Raw genomic sequence first — 19,166 nt, forward strand, 5'->3', positions numbered from 1 at the left:
CCCCGTTTCAATGCTGGTTTCGCCCACACTTGTTCGTGTGTGAGTTACCCACTGCACGACGGGTGGTGACGACCAAGGTATTTAAAAGGGAGGTAATTCAATGTGTCAAATAGGGCATTCCGCCATATTGGAAAACAATCAGACAGCTGGCTGGTTTGTTATGCTTTATCAGGTCAGCAAGCCTTGAGATCCTAGCAACATGTTTCCCCTTAAACCACTTCACTTTGTTTCCTGACAATCAACCGCAGTTTGAGAATTCTTTTTTTCGAATTACTTCTTTAAATTATTCAGTGCTGATCATACATTTTCTTTACAAAAAGCTGACTCGATGGTAATGCAATTAAAGACCTTAATATGTAATGTAATTAACTATATGTAATGTAACTCCGAAAAACGATCAAAATGAGACACTATTTCAGCGACTTTCATACTCTATTTTGTCTGTCACCGTTGCAAGAAACAGTCTGAAAAGAAGAATATAATTTAGTTCTCAATCATAACCACCTTCATAGCTCAAAACTTCGTTCTTAATTCGAAATAAAACCGAGTAAAGCACAGTAGCCAATTGATGTCTCAAACAAACTGACATTTTCCATTTCACATCAGATCAGCAGCAACAGAAAGAGTGCATGTAGGTCCTTTTCGAGTATGAATTTCGTTTCAATGCACAATCACGACATTCTAGAAATAGATAATTGAAATAAGACATAGATTTAAACCAGAAAATACGCATACCAACCTTTCTACTCGGAATCGGTCTTTGCCAGAGCACATATTTTCAATTTGTTTTTGAAAACATAATAAAATAATAATGGTGCCATGGAAACGAGATCAATCAGCGGAGGGGAAAGGAAGTAGCCAGCCAGCCAACTCACCAGCTGTCATTTTCTACCCCCTCGCTGCTTATCATTCCCCGCATCCACTGACTGCTTAGATCAATGTACCTTTCTATAAATACCTTGGTGACGACTGTATTGCATTCGGCACCAGCCGTCGGCGCAAACAAGAAATAGCGGTGGGAAATGATGACGATGACGGCGCCGTCGATTGTGTTGTAGGAAACCAATGCCAAACAAATACATACAGCTTCTCCGCTCTTCGGTGAATGATTGCTCTGCAAATATATGTGCGCAAGTCGCGCATGCAAGTTGCTCGTTTTGCTGCCGTGAAGCATATGTATATGCTTCATCGACCATGGATCTGAATCGGATTGATACAATAAGATCATGATGCTGAATATCATTTCCCTACATGCACTCAATACGCTGATAACATGTAAAGAGAACTGGCAGCTGAGCGAATGCTGATCCAATCCAGCGTAAGCCTAAAACATAATTTGGCAAAAAGACCAAAATACAGTTTTGTGTACCTCGTTCTCTTTTTGTTATTTGAGCGTATTCAATTTTGCGAGGCAGAGCGACTCTGAAAATATCGACATTTTGTTGCGGTGTGCTAATCGGAGACACCAGCTGTGCTTTGTTTTGATTCATTCAATCCCACGACGTCACTTCTCCCCCCCCTTCCGTCTATGTGTCCTATGTAACAACAGAAGGAGGGGAAACGTTGAGCTGTATGTAGGACATTTTGCTCTCTCACTGATTCTCCCTCAATTTTCGCCCACATGATCATGTGTGAGTTTCCCACTGCATGACGTGGTGGTGGTGACGGCTGTGTTGCAATCAGCACCAGCCGTCGGTTGAAACAAGAAATTGCGGTGGGGAATGATGACGATGACGACGCCGTCCATCTTGTTGTAGGAACTCGAGAAAGGAGCCCACGCCTAACAAATACATACAGCTTCTCCGCTCTTCGGTGATTGATCGCTCTGCAAATATGTGTGAGCAAGTCGCGCATGCACGTTACTCGGAAAGCATATTTATATGCTTGATCGACCATGCATCTGAATCAGATTGATACAATGACATCATGATGCTCAAAATTGTGCTCAATATCATTCCCCTATATGCACGCAATGCGCTAATAATATGAAAAGAGAAGTTGCAGCTGATCCAATCCAGCGAAACGGTAAAACATGGTTTGGCAAAAAGACCAAAATACAGTTTTGTATAACTCATTCTCTTTTTGTCACTTGAGCGTTTCCAATTTTGCGAGGCAGTGCGACTCTGAAAATATCGAATGAAATGATTGAGAAGCAGTTATTATGGCATTCTATACATCTAAGTAGTGCCTCAGACACGCTTCTACAAATCATTCTACCTTTTAAACTCCATTTCAAAGCTTTATTCAGGAATGTCCAATGTAACATTAGAATCGTGTTTATTCATAAATGTTACATAGGACATGTGGTTGGTTCTCTGATCAAAGGTCCAAAGTAACAATTGATTAAAAGCGATGCAGTTTTGAACATTGGTCCTTTTGTTAAGCTTTTAATAGATTAATTCGTTGTTAATATATCAGAACGAGTGTTCTAGTGTGCTGCTAAGTGGTGCAACGCAAATGATTTGCAATGATAATCTCGATTTGTTTACATTTGTTACTTAGGACGTTTTGAAAAGTTACGCGAGATTTCTTAGATCAATACACTAGATCTGTATGATTTCCGTTGTCTTATAAAATTCCCGAATCAATGAGAGATTTTTCAAAATTTGACATTTTTTGAGTCGATTTTTTACCGATGGGGTGAAATGAGCACCATATTTTTGGTTGTAAAATTATTTCATATAATCTAAAAATTTAATTATTTTTTTCACTACACTTGAAAGTTATTAGTATTTATAAACACTCCGTGCAAAAAGATTAAATTTAAAAAACATTCTAACAGCAGGGTGACCAGCGCACCGGGAAATCGGGAAAACCGGGAAAAAGCCGGGAATTTCACATTACCGGGAGAAAATCGGGAAATATACGGGAATTTTAATGAATACCGGGAAAATTTTGCATACCAGGTAATGTTACAACCAGTACAACCAGTAGGGGAAAGTGGGGCAGTTTGGCCATCTTAAGGAAAAGTCGATAAAAGTGCTGAAAATATTATGAATTTTTCGAATATTTGCATGATTTCCAACAATTTTCAGATGAATACATTAGATCCACATGATTTCCCTTGTCTTATAAAGTTCACGGATGAATGATTGAATTTTCAAAATTTGTCATTTTTCGGATCGATTTTTTACTGATGGGGTGATATGAGCACCCCATTTTTGATTGCAAAATAATCTCATATAATCTAAAAATTCAAATATGTTGTTACTACACTTCAAAGTTATAACTATATATAAACACTCCCTGCAAGAAGATATAATTTTTTAAGAACATTCTAACAGTCAAACATCATCATTCTGAAATGATGTAATTTAAAAGAGCCATTCGGGGCAATATGGGCAGTTTTTTCGAACATCATTTATTTATTTTTCTTTGAGTTTTGAACACTGACTTATAACATGCCTATTGTTTCATTTCCTCATCAGCTTTGGGGTTGCAAGTTATTTCAGATAAAATTTCAAGTTTTTTTGTAGTTTTCAAGGGGTGCTCATTCCACCCCATTGGCCAAACCGCCCCGACTACCCCTATAAAAAAAAATGCGAAAATGCGAACATAAAATAAACGGTCTTTAAGATTTCTTCCATCCTCTGATACTTAACAAAGTAATGTATTAAGGTGATTATAAAACGAAGCCAAATATTGAATTTTCAAGTGCACAAGACTGGGGTTTTCAAGTCTTGCGCTCTTGAAAAATTTGAGGTGTGGCTTCGTTCTATTATCACCTTAAGGGGATGGATCTGGTGTAGTGGTTGGAATACACGCTGAGGACCTGGGATCGAATCCCATCCCTGAGACAGTCACTAATGACGCAAATAGTCAAAGTGACGACTTCCTTCGGAAGGGAAGTAAAGCCGTTGGTACCGAGACAAATTAGTCCAGGGCTAAAAATCTCTGTAATAAAGATATTGATATTGATTGAGTACTGTATAATAGTTTCGAAGGTAGAAAGTTTATCACCAGAGTATGCGAGGATCAAACGCTTTTTCTGACTTTTAGAGAACAAAACTTAAGTCTTGTTTGCTTTAGTACATTACACACTTAAATTATTTTACGGATTCCTGTGAAATCTCAACAGCCGAACAGTTCGATAAAATAAAATGGAGCACTGTAAATTTTTACAGTATTCGGTAAAAATTTACTGAAATCCGTAAAATTCCGACGAAATTACGGTGTTTTATTTCACCGAACTGTTCAACTTTTGAGATTACGGTGAAATTCACCGATTTCTGGTAAAATGAGCTTAGTGTGTATATGGGTCAGTACAAACATATGAAAAATAAAATGTACTATGCAGTAATAATATGTCAGAATACACTACATTAATCAGAAATTTCATTCACTTACGGAAACATTTTGTATACTGAATTCACGTTCACACAATTTTTCGCATTTTTGGATTTAGATTTTTACCATAGCTTTGAATCTCAAGCTAATCAATAATGTCAGGGATGGTATATGAAAACAGAATCTTTATAGAAATGTTACCAATTGGAACTGATTTGATCGATATTTCAAAAATAGTGTAAACGAAGACTTACTCTCATCCAGTAATGAATTGAACAACAATTTAAAACCTTTTATTCAAGAAAAAAATAGTAAATGGTATTTTTTTCATAACGTTACATGCAGAATTTCATGTTCCAAATATAATGTTTGGATGCTAGATGCTATCCATTACATTTTTCTTAAAAGCTTACAACTCGCGACAGCAACTCTACAACTTTCTATGAATTTTAGCTAAATTGATAGTGATATGATTCACTTGATACTTCAATATTCTATGGCTAAACATTTTTTCGGAATCAACTTAGACTATTAAGACTGTGTGTCAGTTAAAAGTTAAAACTATGATTCAATCTAAGATTCACTAGATCCTATCAAACAAACAATAGTCAATTTTGTTTACACTAAACGTTTTCATAACAAATTCCACGATTATTTAAATCGACAGACGATAAAATATCGTTTCATAGAACAGACAAAACTTTAGCAGAAAAAGTATGGCCCAAATTTTGATGCGCGGAAAAACAATCTGATTTCTATCTAACCCCAAATAGAATGTTTTGACGTATGACCAAAAAACTTGTAAAAAAAACTTCAATTTTTAAATGGTAAAAATTGTAATTTTCGTTGTTTAGCTTTCAATTAAACCGGGAATATTTTTGAAATATCGGGAAAAAGTCGGGAGAAAACCGGGAATTTGAAAATGACTTTTCACTGGCCACCCTGTAACAGTCAAATTTCATCATTCTAAAATGATGAAATTTGAAAGAGCCATTCGGGGCAATATGGGCAGTTTTTTTTAATTTCATTTATTTCTTTTTCTTTGAGTTTAGAACACTGGCTTGTAGCATGTCTATTGCTTCATTACCTTGTCAGCTTTAGGGTTGCATGTTATCTCAGATAAAATTTCAAGAATTTATGCAATTTTCAAGGGGTGCTCATTTCACCCCATTGGCCAAATCGCCCCGACTACCACTATGCACATACCAACTATCAGAGTCGTCGGCAAATCCATAAGTTGGAAAACCGCGATTATTGAGTTGCCTCAATAGCGTATCTGCTACGAGATTCTACAAAAGTGGTGACAAGACTACCCCTTGGGGGCATCCGCAAACACTCAATTTTCGAATCGCAGCTTGACGCAATGTCGAAGGAGATGTCAGTTTTTGAGCATTTGATGAATCCATTTGGTAATCATTGTACACTCAAAATAAACCAAGCGTCATTGTTACGTGAAAACATACGTGATTTTTTTCCATCGCACTTTTCACGTAGCTCCTACGCAAACCATAGGTAGCTCAGAATGAACGCATGAACTTTGGAAGTTCGTTCATTCCACCGTCGCTAAACGTAACAGCTACGTGGATTTTCCGGTAGCCTTTACGAAGCGTTTCAATAGGACCTAGATGATTTTGCATTAAATTTAACTGTAATAAAGACCAATCTTATTTCTAATAGGCTTTGGAAGAAAACAAATTCCCAATTAGAAAATGTAAACAAACTTAAAATATTGTGATATTTTTATTGTCAATCTGAGCATTTCGAATCCTGTTTACTCAATTTTGTGCGTTTGATCTGTCTTGTTGTAGCCTTCGCGTGCTATAATTGATAACAGGTTATAATTCACGTGTAAAATATGAAGTAAGTGCGATAGGTAACCTCAGTAAACATTACCGAGTCACTGTTTGGTGGTTATTAATGGTTTAGTAATCTTTATCTTAGTCAGGTGAAGTGGAGGTAAAATGAATTTGGAATGATCTACGTGATTTTTCACGTAGCAATGACGTTTGGATTTTTTTGAGTGTAGGTAGCCCATGGTTTCGTGCGGCTTCCAATATGGCATCGAAAGACACGTTATCAAAGGCACCCTCAATATTCATGAAAACACCCAAGCAGGATTGCTTCTGAGCGAATGCATTCTCGATATGGTATACAACTTTGTGTAAAAGAGTCACAGTGGACTTTCCAGATTGGTAAGCATGTTGATCCACATGAAGATAATGCGTTCCAGACTTTTCAGATAAAAAGAGGTCAGACTGATTGGTCTAAAACTCTTCGCTTCTTCATACGACGCACGTCCTCCTTTCGAGATAAACTTTACAGTAATACCACGCCAGGATCTGGGAATGTACCCGGTAGCAAAACTGCTTACAAGAAGTTTTTTTTTTAAACATGTTTGATAAACTCAAATCCCTTTTGGAGCAGAACAGGATAAATCCCATCCGCTCCTGGAAATTTGAAAGGCGCAGTATTTACTGACACGCATTCTCGCACCAACTAGCAACGCAGCAACAGTGGAAAGTAAAAGCTAAGTCTTGGTTTGCTACCGCGGAAGCGAATTCGGTTGTGAAAAAGTCGAAGTTAAATTTTCAATCTTTTGGATGCCAGTGGTGTTAAGTGTAAATAGCATATAATAAGATCGCGTTTTTTTTATTACTCCATTACTTTTAAGTTTCTCCAATTTATTAGCTTAAGTGGTGTTGGTTAGAATAATTAGAAATAAGGTGTACATAATTATCAAGAATAAAAACAGTAGTGTAAGTTGTGAATGAATGGTGATGTGGATAATGGAATAGAAATCGGGAGACTCTCGATTTCCGAAGGTAAGACTATTGAAGAAAGAAATAAAAGGAAATTGAATGAAAATCACGACGTAGAACCTAAGCGACTACACACAGAAATGGGACGCAAAAAAGAAAATGGTGGAAAATCGACAGGAATTGAAATGATCACAGATGATAACATGGCGTGCGCCGGAAGTGCAACGCAACAAACACGAACACAGAAACAGACCAAATACACGACAAAAGATCTTACACAACCACAAACACAACAAACTAAAACGACACACATACAAGCTCAAGACATTCGAGAATCACGTGACACCAGTTCGAAGAGAGAGAGAAATAAAACCGCAAATGACACACTAAATCTAGGTCAATGGGAAAAGAATAATGTGCACACAGTTTTCTTTATTGAACGACAAAGCAAAGAAGATAAACCGATTTACCCAATGTTGCTCGCTAAGATTCTTCACAATGTCGGAATTAAGCACTACAAGGAGCTCAAAAGTGCAGGTTTTGGAAGGTTCAGAATTACGTTTAACAAACCTAAGGACGCTGAAGTATTGCTTAATTCGGCATTGTTGAAAGACAATTTCAAATTCAACATCTACATTCCCAACATGCTCAAACAGACAATAGGAGTTGTTCGTAACGTACCACCCACAATATCAGAAGAGGAAATACTTGATAACATTAATGCAGGAAATAAGAGAGTGACCAAGATCGAAAGAATAAACAAGATGAAGAAGGTAGAAGGTAATAACGTGCTCGTGCCAACATATTCCATAAAAATTTATGTTGAAGGACAGGTTCTTCCGGAAGAAATTGCGATTTACGGAATGCTTGCTAAGGTTGACTTTTACGTTTTCCCAGTAAAGCTGTGCATCAGATGCTGGAGATTTGGACACAGGATTAGGACATGCAAGAGTTCGAAACCGAGATGTGTTGTATGTGGGTTGGATCACGAAGGTGAAGTTTGCTGGGATGCTCCAACTTGCGTAAATTGTAACGGTAACCATAAAGCTAATGACAGAAATTGCCCAGAAAGAGTAAGACAGGATATGATTCTTCAGGTAATGGCCAGAGAGAAGCTGACGTTTGCTGAGGCAAACATGAAGTTTCCTCGAAACAGATCCGTTCAAGATCGATTGAAACCAGCAATTAATTCAATTCAGGAATTCCCAACATTGCCATCTCGAACCTCAAATCAGGATACGGTACACAAACAACCTCAAAAATTAATTTCAAACGCAAACCCGAATACTAATATTGAAGAAATAGTTAATCGCGTCAAGACAGAACTAATCAAACAACTAAATCTGGACACAATAATGGACAAAATAAAAACTATTCAAGAAACCATTTCTAACAATAATCAACTAATTAAATCAGGTAAACAATCCAAAGATGCACAAACACTGCTAACAGAAATAATGAATGAAATGAAATCTATTGCAAATCCGGAAATTACAGTAGCACGAGGAACAACACAAGAAAATAATTCAAACCCACAGGCACATCATGGACCAGTACAGAAATCTGGAACTCGTACAACATAACATAACAAGTATAAGACCACTAGAGACTCGTAAAATTCTTCAACACTTCCTTAACACAAACAATATAGACATAGCAATTTTACAAGAAATATGGATGAAACCAAATGAAGATTTTAAATTCAATGGCTACAACTTTACAAAATCAGTAAGGATCAACGGTTATGGAGGAGTAGGAATAATAACAAAAAAAGAAATTAGATATGAAGAAGTTAAACTACCCAAATTAGAACCTATTGAAGCAGTTGCAATAAAAACCTTGAATACTTTAACGGAAATGATAATAATTTCAATTTACATACCCCCTTTACCAGTAAGCAACAATGATATAAAAGAACCATTAAAAAAATATTGGATATTATTGATAACTGGAATATCACCACTATTTTTGCAGGAGATTTCAATGCACACAGTATAATGTGGAATAAAAAACAACCAGATTGCGCAAGAGGTAAACTACTTTCAAGTTTAATAGACATGACTAACCTTGTTATTATAAATGATGAAACACCTACTCTAATAAAATCACCAAACACAACACCCTCGACTATAGACTTAACCATAGTTACACCAGATATTGCAGGAAAAATAGAATGGAAAGTTATCGATGAAGAAATAGAAAGTAATCATAAAATTATAATATTGCGCACTTTGTTCACTACTGGACTCCGCACTTCATAAGTGCGACAGCTCATGGAGTGCGGGATGAAGTGCGAAACGTCAAACGAAATGTCATGTTGTTTTGTTTTGATCGTGTCTGCTGCTAAAAGTGATTGTGTAAAGAAGCATTTGATACGAAATTCAAAGTATTTAAATTATGTTTAATCAAGTTTCTAACAACATTATTTCGAATATTCAGTACCGGAGAGCTAGCTTAAATACAAAATACCACTGTTTGTATGGCTACTATTTTCTGGGTTTGTCTAGAGCCCGGTTATCCGTCGTCTATCGGAAAAGTAAAACTACGATCTCATGCTGGATCCACGAATATGAAGAAGGAGGATTTCTCACGGAAGCGCAAAGAGCAAGGGTGTTCCGGAAGTTCAACGTCGAACACCGAAACTGGATCATTCAACTTTACCTCTCACAACCCGTGCTTTTCTTGGACGAATGCTGTGAACTCTTCTTAAAGCGTTTCAACATAACTATCAGCGCTGCTAGTGTTTGTCGTATATTGCATGCGGAAGGACTAACATGGAAAGTCTTGGAAAGAAGGGCCATTCAAGTAAGAGAAGATCAAATCTTTCATTTCTTTGCTGAACTTTGTTCTATAGAATGGGATCTGTATAACTTGGTCTTTCTCGATGAAGTGTCTTTAGATAGCAGAGATATGCTTCGTAATCGAGGTTATGGAGTAAAGGGCAAGAAAATTATTTTCCGAGGTGAATTCGTGCGGCGACCGAGGGTTTCGTTTCTTTGTTTTTTGGGACTGCAAGGGATGCTAGATAGCTTCCAGACCGAAGGAACTTTCACACGACAAATATTCTTCCAATGTTGTCGATCGTTTGCCCTGAATAACGAAAATGTTCGTAGTTATCCCGGTCGTAATTCCATATGGATCATGGATGGTGCCAGAATCCATTGTGATGAAAACATCATATACTATTTGCGGTCTATTGGAATCATACCAATATTCCTCCCACCATACTGCCCATTCTTTAATCCAATAGAGATTATTTTTGGTCTTACGAAATCTCACATGCGCCGACAGTACAAAGAAAACAGCAATGAAAACGCCTCACATATAGCTATTTCGGCATTTACTGCATATTCAACATTTGACTGTACCAATATATATCGACATTGTGGATATCTACCTAACGGAATTTTTGATCCCAGTATTGGACTTAAGCAGAATACAAATAATTTTGATTTCGATGCATCAGAAAACTATGATAACAGTTAAAAATAAAAAAAACGAAATGCAATAAATATAGAATATGTAATCATTCAAATAACTTTATTGAACATTGAACTTGAAAATAAAGGCCCAAACGCAATGATAGCGGAACCGCAACGGAAACGGAATTGGTTTAAGTCGACAAGCATGCTATATTTAGTTCATACTGGCGAACCAATTTCGTTTACGATGCCGTTCCGCTACCATTGTGTTTGGACCTTAATGCTTACATATGATCAACATCTAACATATCCGAAACGTTTCCAGAAATAATGCGACTAAACTCATTTTCTTCGGGTCTTACTGCAGAACTCATAGCATCCACAAGGCTTGAATTTACTGACGTTCGAGTGCGCAAATCCACTACACGATTTTTCAGGCGTTGTGCCATAAACAGCAGCTGTTCAGCATCTTCCTCCAGTGCTTCCAACGCCGAAACAAACCCTTGGTTGATTGTGTTGGCCACAGTCAAGCCACTCCGAACAGACTCTAACTTGACAGCTTCGGAAATCGGAACGCTCCGAAAGAATTTTAGAAGATGTTGTGGTGGCATTTGAGACATCCTATGGTCGCGTTCGTGTGCCGGCCCTGCATGGATGTAGTTCGCCCACAATCTCCACGCACTTGATTGGGCTTGAAAATGATGATCATGTTTACGTCGAAGTTCCTCAGCCAATGAAGTTAAAGCCTGGGTGTTTGGCGCACCTGACCTATCCGCATTTTGATGACGCACCAGCTGCTTTTCGACAACTTCCCACAGCGACTTGCATGAAATTGAGGTAGAATAAACATGCACGTGGATGCGTATTTGTTTCGATCTCCAGCTAGCAAGTAGTTTGCTATTCACCTTTTCAATGTTCACTCGCTTTTTCTGGCTTTGGTCCTGAAGAACAATGAACTTGGTCATGTCCTCGAACACTGGTTCTTCATCAGCCCATGTTGGAACTTGCACTCCGTTGTTTTCAATAAAAATCACTTCGCGACACAAAACAGTTTTAGACGTTTCCCAGATGCCTGTTAAGATTTCGTTAACAGTGTTTCCCGAAATCTGTCTGGTTGCAACTAATCCTCCAGATGTTTCTCCAACAAATCTGCGTCTGTAGAACTGCCCGTTAAGAGTGAAGTTAGCAGCTGATGCATTCAACTTAATCTTCTTGGTTTTTCGAGCAGCCTGGGATTGATGTCGGGTCGATTCCACTGTCCCCCTCTGCATTGTTAGGTCCTGATTCCTGATTCAAATCCTCGCTAGTCATCTCGTCATCGTATACATATTCAGGATCAGTATAATCGTCCAAGGCCTCCACAATGTATCCATCTTCTTCCGCTCCGTCACTTGAAGGTGGCGAGTATACATTACCCTCGGGAGAATTCATTCTTTAGAAGCTGGTAGTAAGAAAATCAAGTAAGGAATCGGTTCCATAAGTTCTATATTAATGTATTTACCTGGAGGTTTCACAACATAGCAATATTTAAACAAACAACTAGCTGAATCATTGCAAAAAACACATTTCTTTCTTTTGCATATGAAATCGATAGCGAACAAGAATAAAAACAAACGATTTGTTTTGATGAAGATGGTGAGAGAGATGTCATACCGTGGGCAGGGCTACCAGATTGGTTTATTTTTTATTCGATATTTATTGTTGATTTTCATTCCTATTGAAACCAACGGAATCGTGTTTCTTTTTTTATTTAAATTGTTTCAAGAGTACTAAAATATATTATTTGTTTGTTTATGCATCTATTATCCTAATTATATCTCTCCAACTCACACTCATCGGTTTTTAAATCTAGTATATCAATTCCAAATAATTCCAATCACACTTTTTAATTTTTGGCAACCGTTAATTTCCTCCGATAAGTGCGACAATGGAATATCAGCAAAAGTCCAATAAGAGCCGCAAAGGGCAATATTTGAAATTCAAAATTCAGCAAAACAATACAATATTAATAGAGAAATTTTAAATAAGAAGAAAGCAATTGAAAACATTAACCAAATTAATCCGGAAGAAATCAATAATCAATATCAACTCATACCAAAAATCAAACAACAAATTAACGATGCAAAATTTATTCCTAAAAATAAAAAGCATTTTCCAAAACCATGGTGGAATGATGAAATTGATAGATTATATAAAATTAAAAACAATCACTTGATAGAATACTTCAGAAATCAAACATATGAGAATTTGATGAAATTTAAAAAATCCAAAGCTAAACTTAAACAAACTATACGTAAGGAATCAAGAAAAAGTTGGAACAAATTAATAGAAACAATAAACCCGGATATGGATCAAAGAAGCTTATGGAATACAGTCAGAAGAATAAGTGGAGGTTTTCCAAGTAAAAATAACATACAATTATCAAATGATACAATAATGGCAAATGAATTCATGGAAGAAAATTTTCCAGATGTAGTTACAGATTTAGGTTTCACACCCACAATAACAGACGATAAAATATCTATTACAAGCAAAGAAGTAGTACAATTAATTCATTCCAAGAAAGATCACTCCTGTCCAGGAATGGACGAAATTTCCTTTCATATCCTTAAAAATATCAATCCTGCATTATTAATCAGAATAGTAGAATTACTGAACCTTGTTGTCAACAGTGGGGGCATCCCGGACAATTGGAGAGATATAAAAATAGTCCCAATTTTAAAACCATCAAAAAATCCAAATAATGTAAGTTCTTACAGACCACTATCTATGCTTTCTGTAATTCTGAAAATAATTAATTTTACAGTTAAAAAACAATTAAATACTTTTCTGGAATCGAACAATGTCATACCCGCTTATTCTTTTGGTTTTAAAACTAAAACGTCTGCAATTAATTGTGTCAATACACTTATTTCACATGTCCACAAAGCAAAAAGAGATGGTGAAGTTGTAATTGCAACCTTTTTAGATCTAACAAAAGCCTTTGATAACGTTGATGTTAAAATTTTACTTTCAAGACTATTAGCAATTGAAGTACCAACACCTATCACTAATTGGATTTATTATTACTTGAAGAGAAGAAATACAAAATTGATTCTTAACGATGGAAATGTTATATCAGCTTCAACGAATAAGGGGCTACCTCAAGGTTGCCCCTTATCTCCTATTCTTTTTAATATTCATACCACGGAACTCCATACTTTAGTAAAAGATGATAAAATTTTAATTCAATTTGCTGATGATTTCTCCGCGATTGTAATAGCAAAAAATCTACAATTAGCAACTGAAAAGATGAACATCTTCCTAGCAGAAATAGTTGAAAAACTTAATAGTCTCGGTATGGTAGTCAATCCAGATAAATGTGCTACACTTGTTTTTACAAATAAGTTTCATCCAAATATACATATTAACATAAATAATAACCCTATCGAAATAAAAGCATTCCATAAATTTCTTGGCATCCAAATAGATCATAAATTAAATTATAAAACACATATTAATTCAACAGTAGTTAAAGCTAAAAAGAAAATTAATATTTTAAAAATGATCGGAAAACGTAAAAACGGAGCCCATCCTGAAACTATGTTGAAAGTAGCCAAAGCCATAGTACAGCCACATTTAGATTATGGAATATCAATAATTGCTAAAGCACCAAAAACAATATTTGCCAAACTTGAAACTGTACAACATTTATACATACGAACACGTATGCGTTATCTGCGATCGACGCCAAATCACGTAATATTAGCGGAAAGTGGCATATTGCCTTTAAAAGAAAGAGCAGAATATTTAACATTGAAAGAAATTGTTAAAATATTATACTACCAGAATACGCCATTGCCTAAATTTTTACAATTTTTTATTACATCCGATGAGTTGCCGAATCAATGTTCTTATTTAGAAAAAAATGCTTCGATTAACAACTTTCACTTAATTCAATTAGGGTTTAAAATATCGATTGAAAACACCACAAAATTAAAAGTATTCACAGAAATAGACAATTTGAGGAAAAAGGAAACTTCAACAGCTATACAAAAACAAATGGCAATTGAATTGATTTCACAAAAATACAAAGAAGATTACAAAATTTACACGGATGGTTCGAAAATAGAAGGTAAAACAGGATATGGAATATACGACAGTAAAGAGAAAACTTCGTACAGTGGAAGATTAAAAACGCAATATACAATTATGAACGCAGAAATATTTGCAATTTTGAAAGCGGTAGAATATCTCAAAACTAAAAATATTAAAACGGCAGTAATTTTAACTGACTCTAAAAGTGCAGCACAGCTTATTAATAACAATGCAACAAATGATAACTTTTTGGTAGCAAAACTGAAAAAAGATATACATGAATCACAAATAGAAAGGATAACAATTCAATGGGTACCTGGTCACTCAGGATTAGTAGGAAATTAGAGGGCGGATTTAGCAGCAAAATTAGGTACAAATAGACAATATGTTGAAAATACACAGTTAACTAAAGATGATTTGATTTTGAACTTGAAAATAGAAACTAAATGTTACTGGAATCAAAGATACAAAACAATATCCGAAGAAAAAGGCATTTACCACTACCAAATTGCACAAGACGTTAACCAAAGACCATGGTTTTCTGAAATAAGACTTCCAACACAGCACACTATTACTATTAATCGACTAAGGACAGGACATTTAGCAACGAAGGATCGACTTAAAAATTGGGGTCTAATTACAAATGATAATTGTGAACACTGCAATGAAAAGGAAGACATCATTCACATATTACACCACTGTCCTAAATTTGATACTATTCGTAATAAACATCCGGTACTAATTAATAGAGAAGATTTGATTATTGTTCTAACTGGCACAAACATTCAAAAAATTAAACATATTGCACAATTCATTGGAGAAACTAAAATTAATGTTTGAAGTAGAAACACCGATTCTTGAACAAAACAAAAATATTAACGAAAATTTTATATGATATGACATTTACACTTTTACCCGGCACTAAAACGAGGGAAAATTATTTTTGACATCGGTCGTTAAGTAACGTTTAAGTGACGATATGTTGTCACAATTACAAGACTTGGTTGTTATGGACCAAATAGGTCTGCGCCAAAGCGAGAGAGAGAAAAAAAAAAGTATTTACTGAGTGAAGAAAAACATTAAAATTATTAAAAACAATTTCAATTTTTGATCATGTTAGAAACTTTCAAAAAATGGCGGATGACTCGAGCTAAAATAGTTGAGATTACAATATTTTTAGGAGAAATGTAGCAAAGTTTTTAATTTGAAAATAGTCTATAGATACTCTGCTGCTATTGAACTAATGGAAAAAATATCATTACATTATAGTCGCATTCCTAACTGTAGGTCGCTTTGTATCTATGCGCCCCATTTTTTCTATTCACCCCGTTTTACGGTATCTAATCTGCGTTCTAACTTTCATATTTTCCATATTGTTTCAGTATGACGGCTAAATACTTCAAATATCACGTGATGATGGTACACAACAACGAGCAAATCCCTTGCGATAAATGCGGCAAACTTTTCAGCAGATTCGGTCTCAAAGCCCATCGTGCGACAACCTGTAGCGATGACGGGATGGTTGCTTGTGAGCATTGTGGTAAAACAATGAGAGCACATTTACTGAAGGTAATGGATAAGCATCATCACAAAATGTCTATGGTAGCATTTTCTATTCAAAATTTTTTGTTGACCATTGCAGGGTCACATTTCCAAAGTACATTCAACAAAGACTGCGAAATGTCGATTTTGTCCAAAGGAGTACACTAGCAGAGAGTACGCTACGAGTCACGAAAGGTGGTCCCACCGGAAGGAATGGGAGGAAAAGAAACGCGAAGGTGTTAAGCGCTTGGATCTAGATCGGGAACAGCTGGAGGAAGTTCTTGGCATTAAAGCTAATTCCAACGAGGAAGAGGACAGCGCTACCTGTCCAGTCTGTTTGAATATCCATGGCACAAAATCGTACATCGAGGCACATGTGCGAAAATCTCATTTTTCCGAGTACATGTCCATGGTGATGGGAGGCGTCATCGTGAGCAGTGGCGACAACGCTGCAGAGGATTTCGATGCTGCGCAGTACATTAGTGAAGTACTGGGGTCGAGTAATACGGAGACGGACGCAATGTAAGGTAGGATTCGTTGATTTTATAAGAGGAATATAAACTAGATGTACATGTACTTGGCATGTTTATGTGATTATTTCTCGACGTTTGTGAAATCCTTGGTCATACACTGTATTTATATTTTATAAAATTTGCGGTCTATTTTGTAAATCGAGCGGATTCATGTGACTCGTCTGTAGTCACTGTCGATCAAAGCAAGTATGCATATTTCAGATGTCACCCGTCGACTTCCATAGTAATCCAGTCACATAGAGAGACAACTGTCGATGACTCGACTTATAAAATAGGTCTCAAAGTTACACTAAATCGGGCTCATCTGGATCAACCATGTGTGCTACTTTCACGCGTAGCGTCTCTACTCCAGGAGCGACTCACAACCTGGGGGATGCGAAGTGGAAATCAACAAGCAGCCAGGCTGCTGTCAATCTTAAATTTTCGTAAAAATGATCTGAGTGTGCCTAGAAATGCACGGTCATGATTTCGTCAGGCTAAAAAATGTTTTTTTTTAATTTATATAACACAAAGACCACCAACTGTTAAGAAAAGTTGTACTTGGTCTAAATTATGCATGAGTATTTTCCAACTTTTCTAAAATATTCTAACTAACATACGACTGGCAACTTTCTGATTTAATATATTTATTGGATTAATTGCCTGCACCGAAATGTTGAAGATTTGTGTGAAGTATTTTAAGGGTGCCCACACAGTAAAATGGTTTCCTGCGAGACAACCAAACAAACAACTGTTAGCACTTGTGGAAAAGTTTGTGTTCAATTTGAGCAACCAAAATGTTCTAGTCCGCACCCCCTAGCTCACAACAGCGTGTGTTCCCCATGTCAGAAGCGGCTGATCATCGTCCGAGTGCCAGAGAGGGACTCTAAGCTAAACTGTGCACTATGGCCCTCCGAACATTTAGGAGGAATGGTCCTATGGAAATCTGGGGGGTTGGTGTCAAGCCCTGCAAGCCAGCCGTAAAAACATCAGCACAGGAGTGAATACGGACCAGAAGAATCGGCAAAGACTACAGCGACGGAAATGGACTAGCATAGCATAGCATAGACTGACTGTACATGTCAATGGTTGCTACTCCATGATTGATCGGAACTGGTAAGAATTACACTTCGATCCAAATGAATAAGGGATGGGAGTTGCCGCTTACTATCGAAGCGCAATTTTAGCAGATCTCATATTTTTTTATCAATAACGGCGCCAACCAAGTCCTTACAGTCAGTTGAGATGAAGATTGTTGCTTCTAGAGACCGAGAATACCTCTGCATCTCCACAATCACCACGGGAAGGGTGTTTATTAGTGAGGAAGGAAACGATCTGGGAGTCACCTTTGGTCGGTGATGCGATCCATGGATAAAGAGGAAAAATACGACGAGAAAAAAAACTTACTATTCTTGCATTGTCTTGCATCTTGTCGCGGTGAACATATATTTTAAGACAAAAGATTAAGAAAGTATTGTGCATCATAAACAAAAGTTAGCCGAAGTTCGGCGTCGGCTTTCTAACGAAGTGCAACGCCGACAAAGGCATTCCCTTATGCGTCGGTGAAGCACTAAATTAGAGTACCGACGCCGAACTTCGCCGAAGTTTCGACTGCCGAACTTCTAATTGTCAATACGTCGGCATTTGAAATGTCGAACTATTCAGAGGTGATTTTTAGTGATGGCGAACAAAGAAAGCTATGTCTTATAAAATTATATTTAGTTCATGCCGACACTTGAATTGACGAACCATCCAAAGTTTGAAAAATACAAAAACGATATTGATAAAGGTTTAAAAGAAAAAGTTAAAAACGTTATTCAATCTTATTAAGATCATTCAAACGCGCAGCCATTCAGCATGACCATGCTGAGGGTCGTGCGTTCGAATCCCGCTAGAGTATCTTCGTACCTGCCACACGATATACACATGCAATCGGCATAGAAAGCTCTCAGTTTAATAACTGTGGAAGTGCTCATAAGAACACTAATCGTAGAAGCAGGCTTTGTCCCAGTTGGGACGTTAAGCCAGAAAGAAGAAGAAGATCATTCAATTCGATGTAAATTAGTGAAATTGACATGAAAATTTAAAAAAACCATACTTTATACGGTAATGACGAAAAAATATATATACAGCCATTCCATGAAAAACCGATCTAGTGGGTTTCCGAATTCCGTGAAAATTTGCTATTTTGTTCCTTATCCGAAATAAGGATACACGTATTTTTGGATTTTTTGATTAGGGTGACCAGAAAAATCGCGATTTTGCAAATTTTTTATTAAAAAAAAATTATAACTTTTGAAACGTTCGACCGATTTTCAATCTTTTTGGACAAAATGAAGGCTACAGATTTTGATTTTTCAGGAAAAATATAAAATTTCACAAAAATTGTGTTTTTTACATGAAAAAACTCAATAGTTTCCGTTTTTTTCGTGTTTTGAAGGCCTCGGGACCAAAGGGGCTATCGCTGTTCTCATTTTTTCTTGAAAGTTCAGAAAATTTTACGTATACTGTCAAATTTTCAGCGATGTATGTTTTTTAGTTTTTGAGATATATTTTTTTGAAAATAA

General features: G+C 36.5%; 1 protein-coding gene and 1 long non-coding RNA gene across 2 annotated transcripts in view; one reads left to right on the forward strand and one right to left on the reverse strand.

Annotated features, from left to right (window-relative positions):
- LOC5577225 overlaps positions 1-16,663 on the forward strand; it is a 49,363-nt gene extending 32,700 nt beyond the window's left edge. Inside the window, exons 9-10 of the mRNA XM_001656277.2 lie at positions 15,928-16,114; positions 16,188-16,663. Coding sequence (XP_001656327.2) covers positions 15,928-16,114; positions 16,188-16,613 — 613 coding nt within the window. The 3' untranslated portion in view covers positions 16,614-16,663. The remainder of the gene's footprint in view (positions 1-15,927; positions 16,115-16,187) is intronic.
- LOC110678954 lies at positions 88-955 on the reverse strand. The gene is made up of 3 exons (XR_002502080.1): positions 740-955; positions 521-681; positions 88-464 (listed from the first exon to the last, which is right to left on the reverse strand). It is a non-coding gene; the product is annotated as an uncharacterized LOC110678954 (long non-coding RNA).
- Positions 16,664-19,166: the final 2,503 nt, after the last annotated feature.

The sequence above is a fragment of the Aedes aegypti genome, chromosome 3 (genome assembly GCF_002204515.2).
Source record: "Aedes aegypti strain LVP_AGWG chromosome 3, AaegL5.0 Primary Assembly, whole genome shotgun sequence".
Taxonomy (NCBI): Eukaryota; Metazoa; Arthropoda; class Insecta; order Diptera; family Culicidae; genus Aedes; species Aedes aegypti.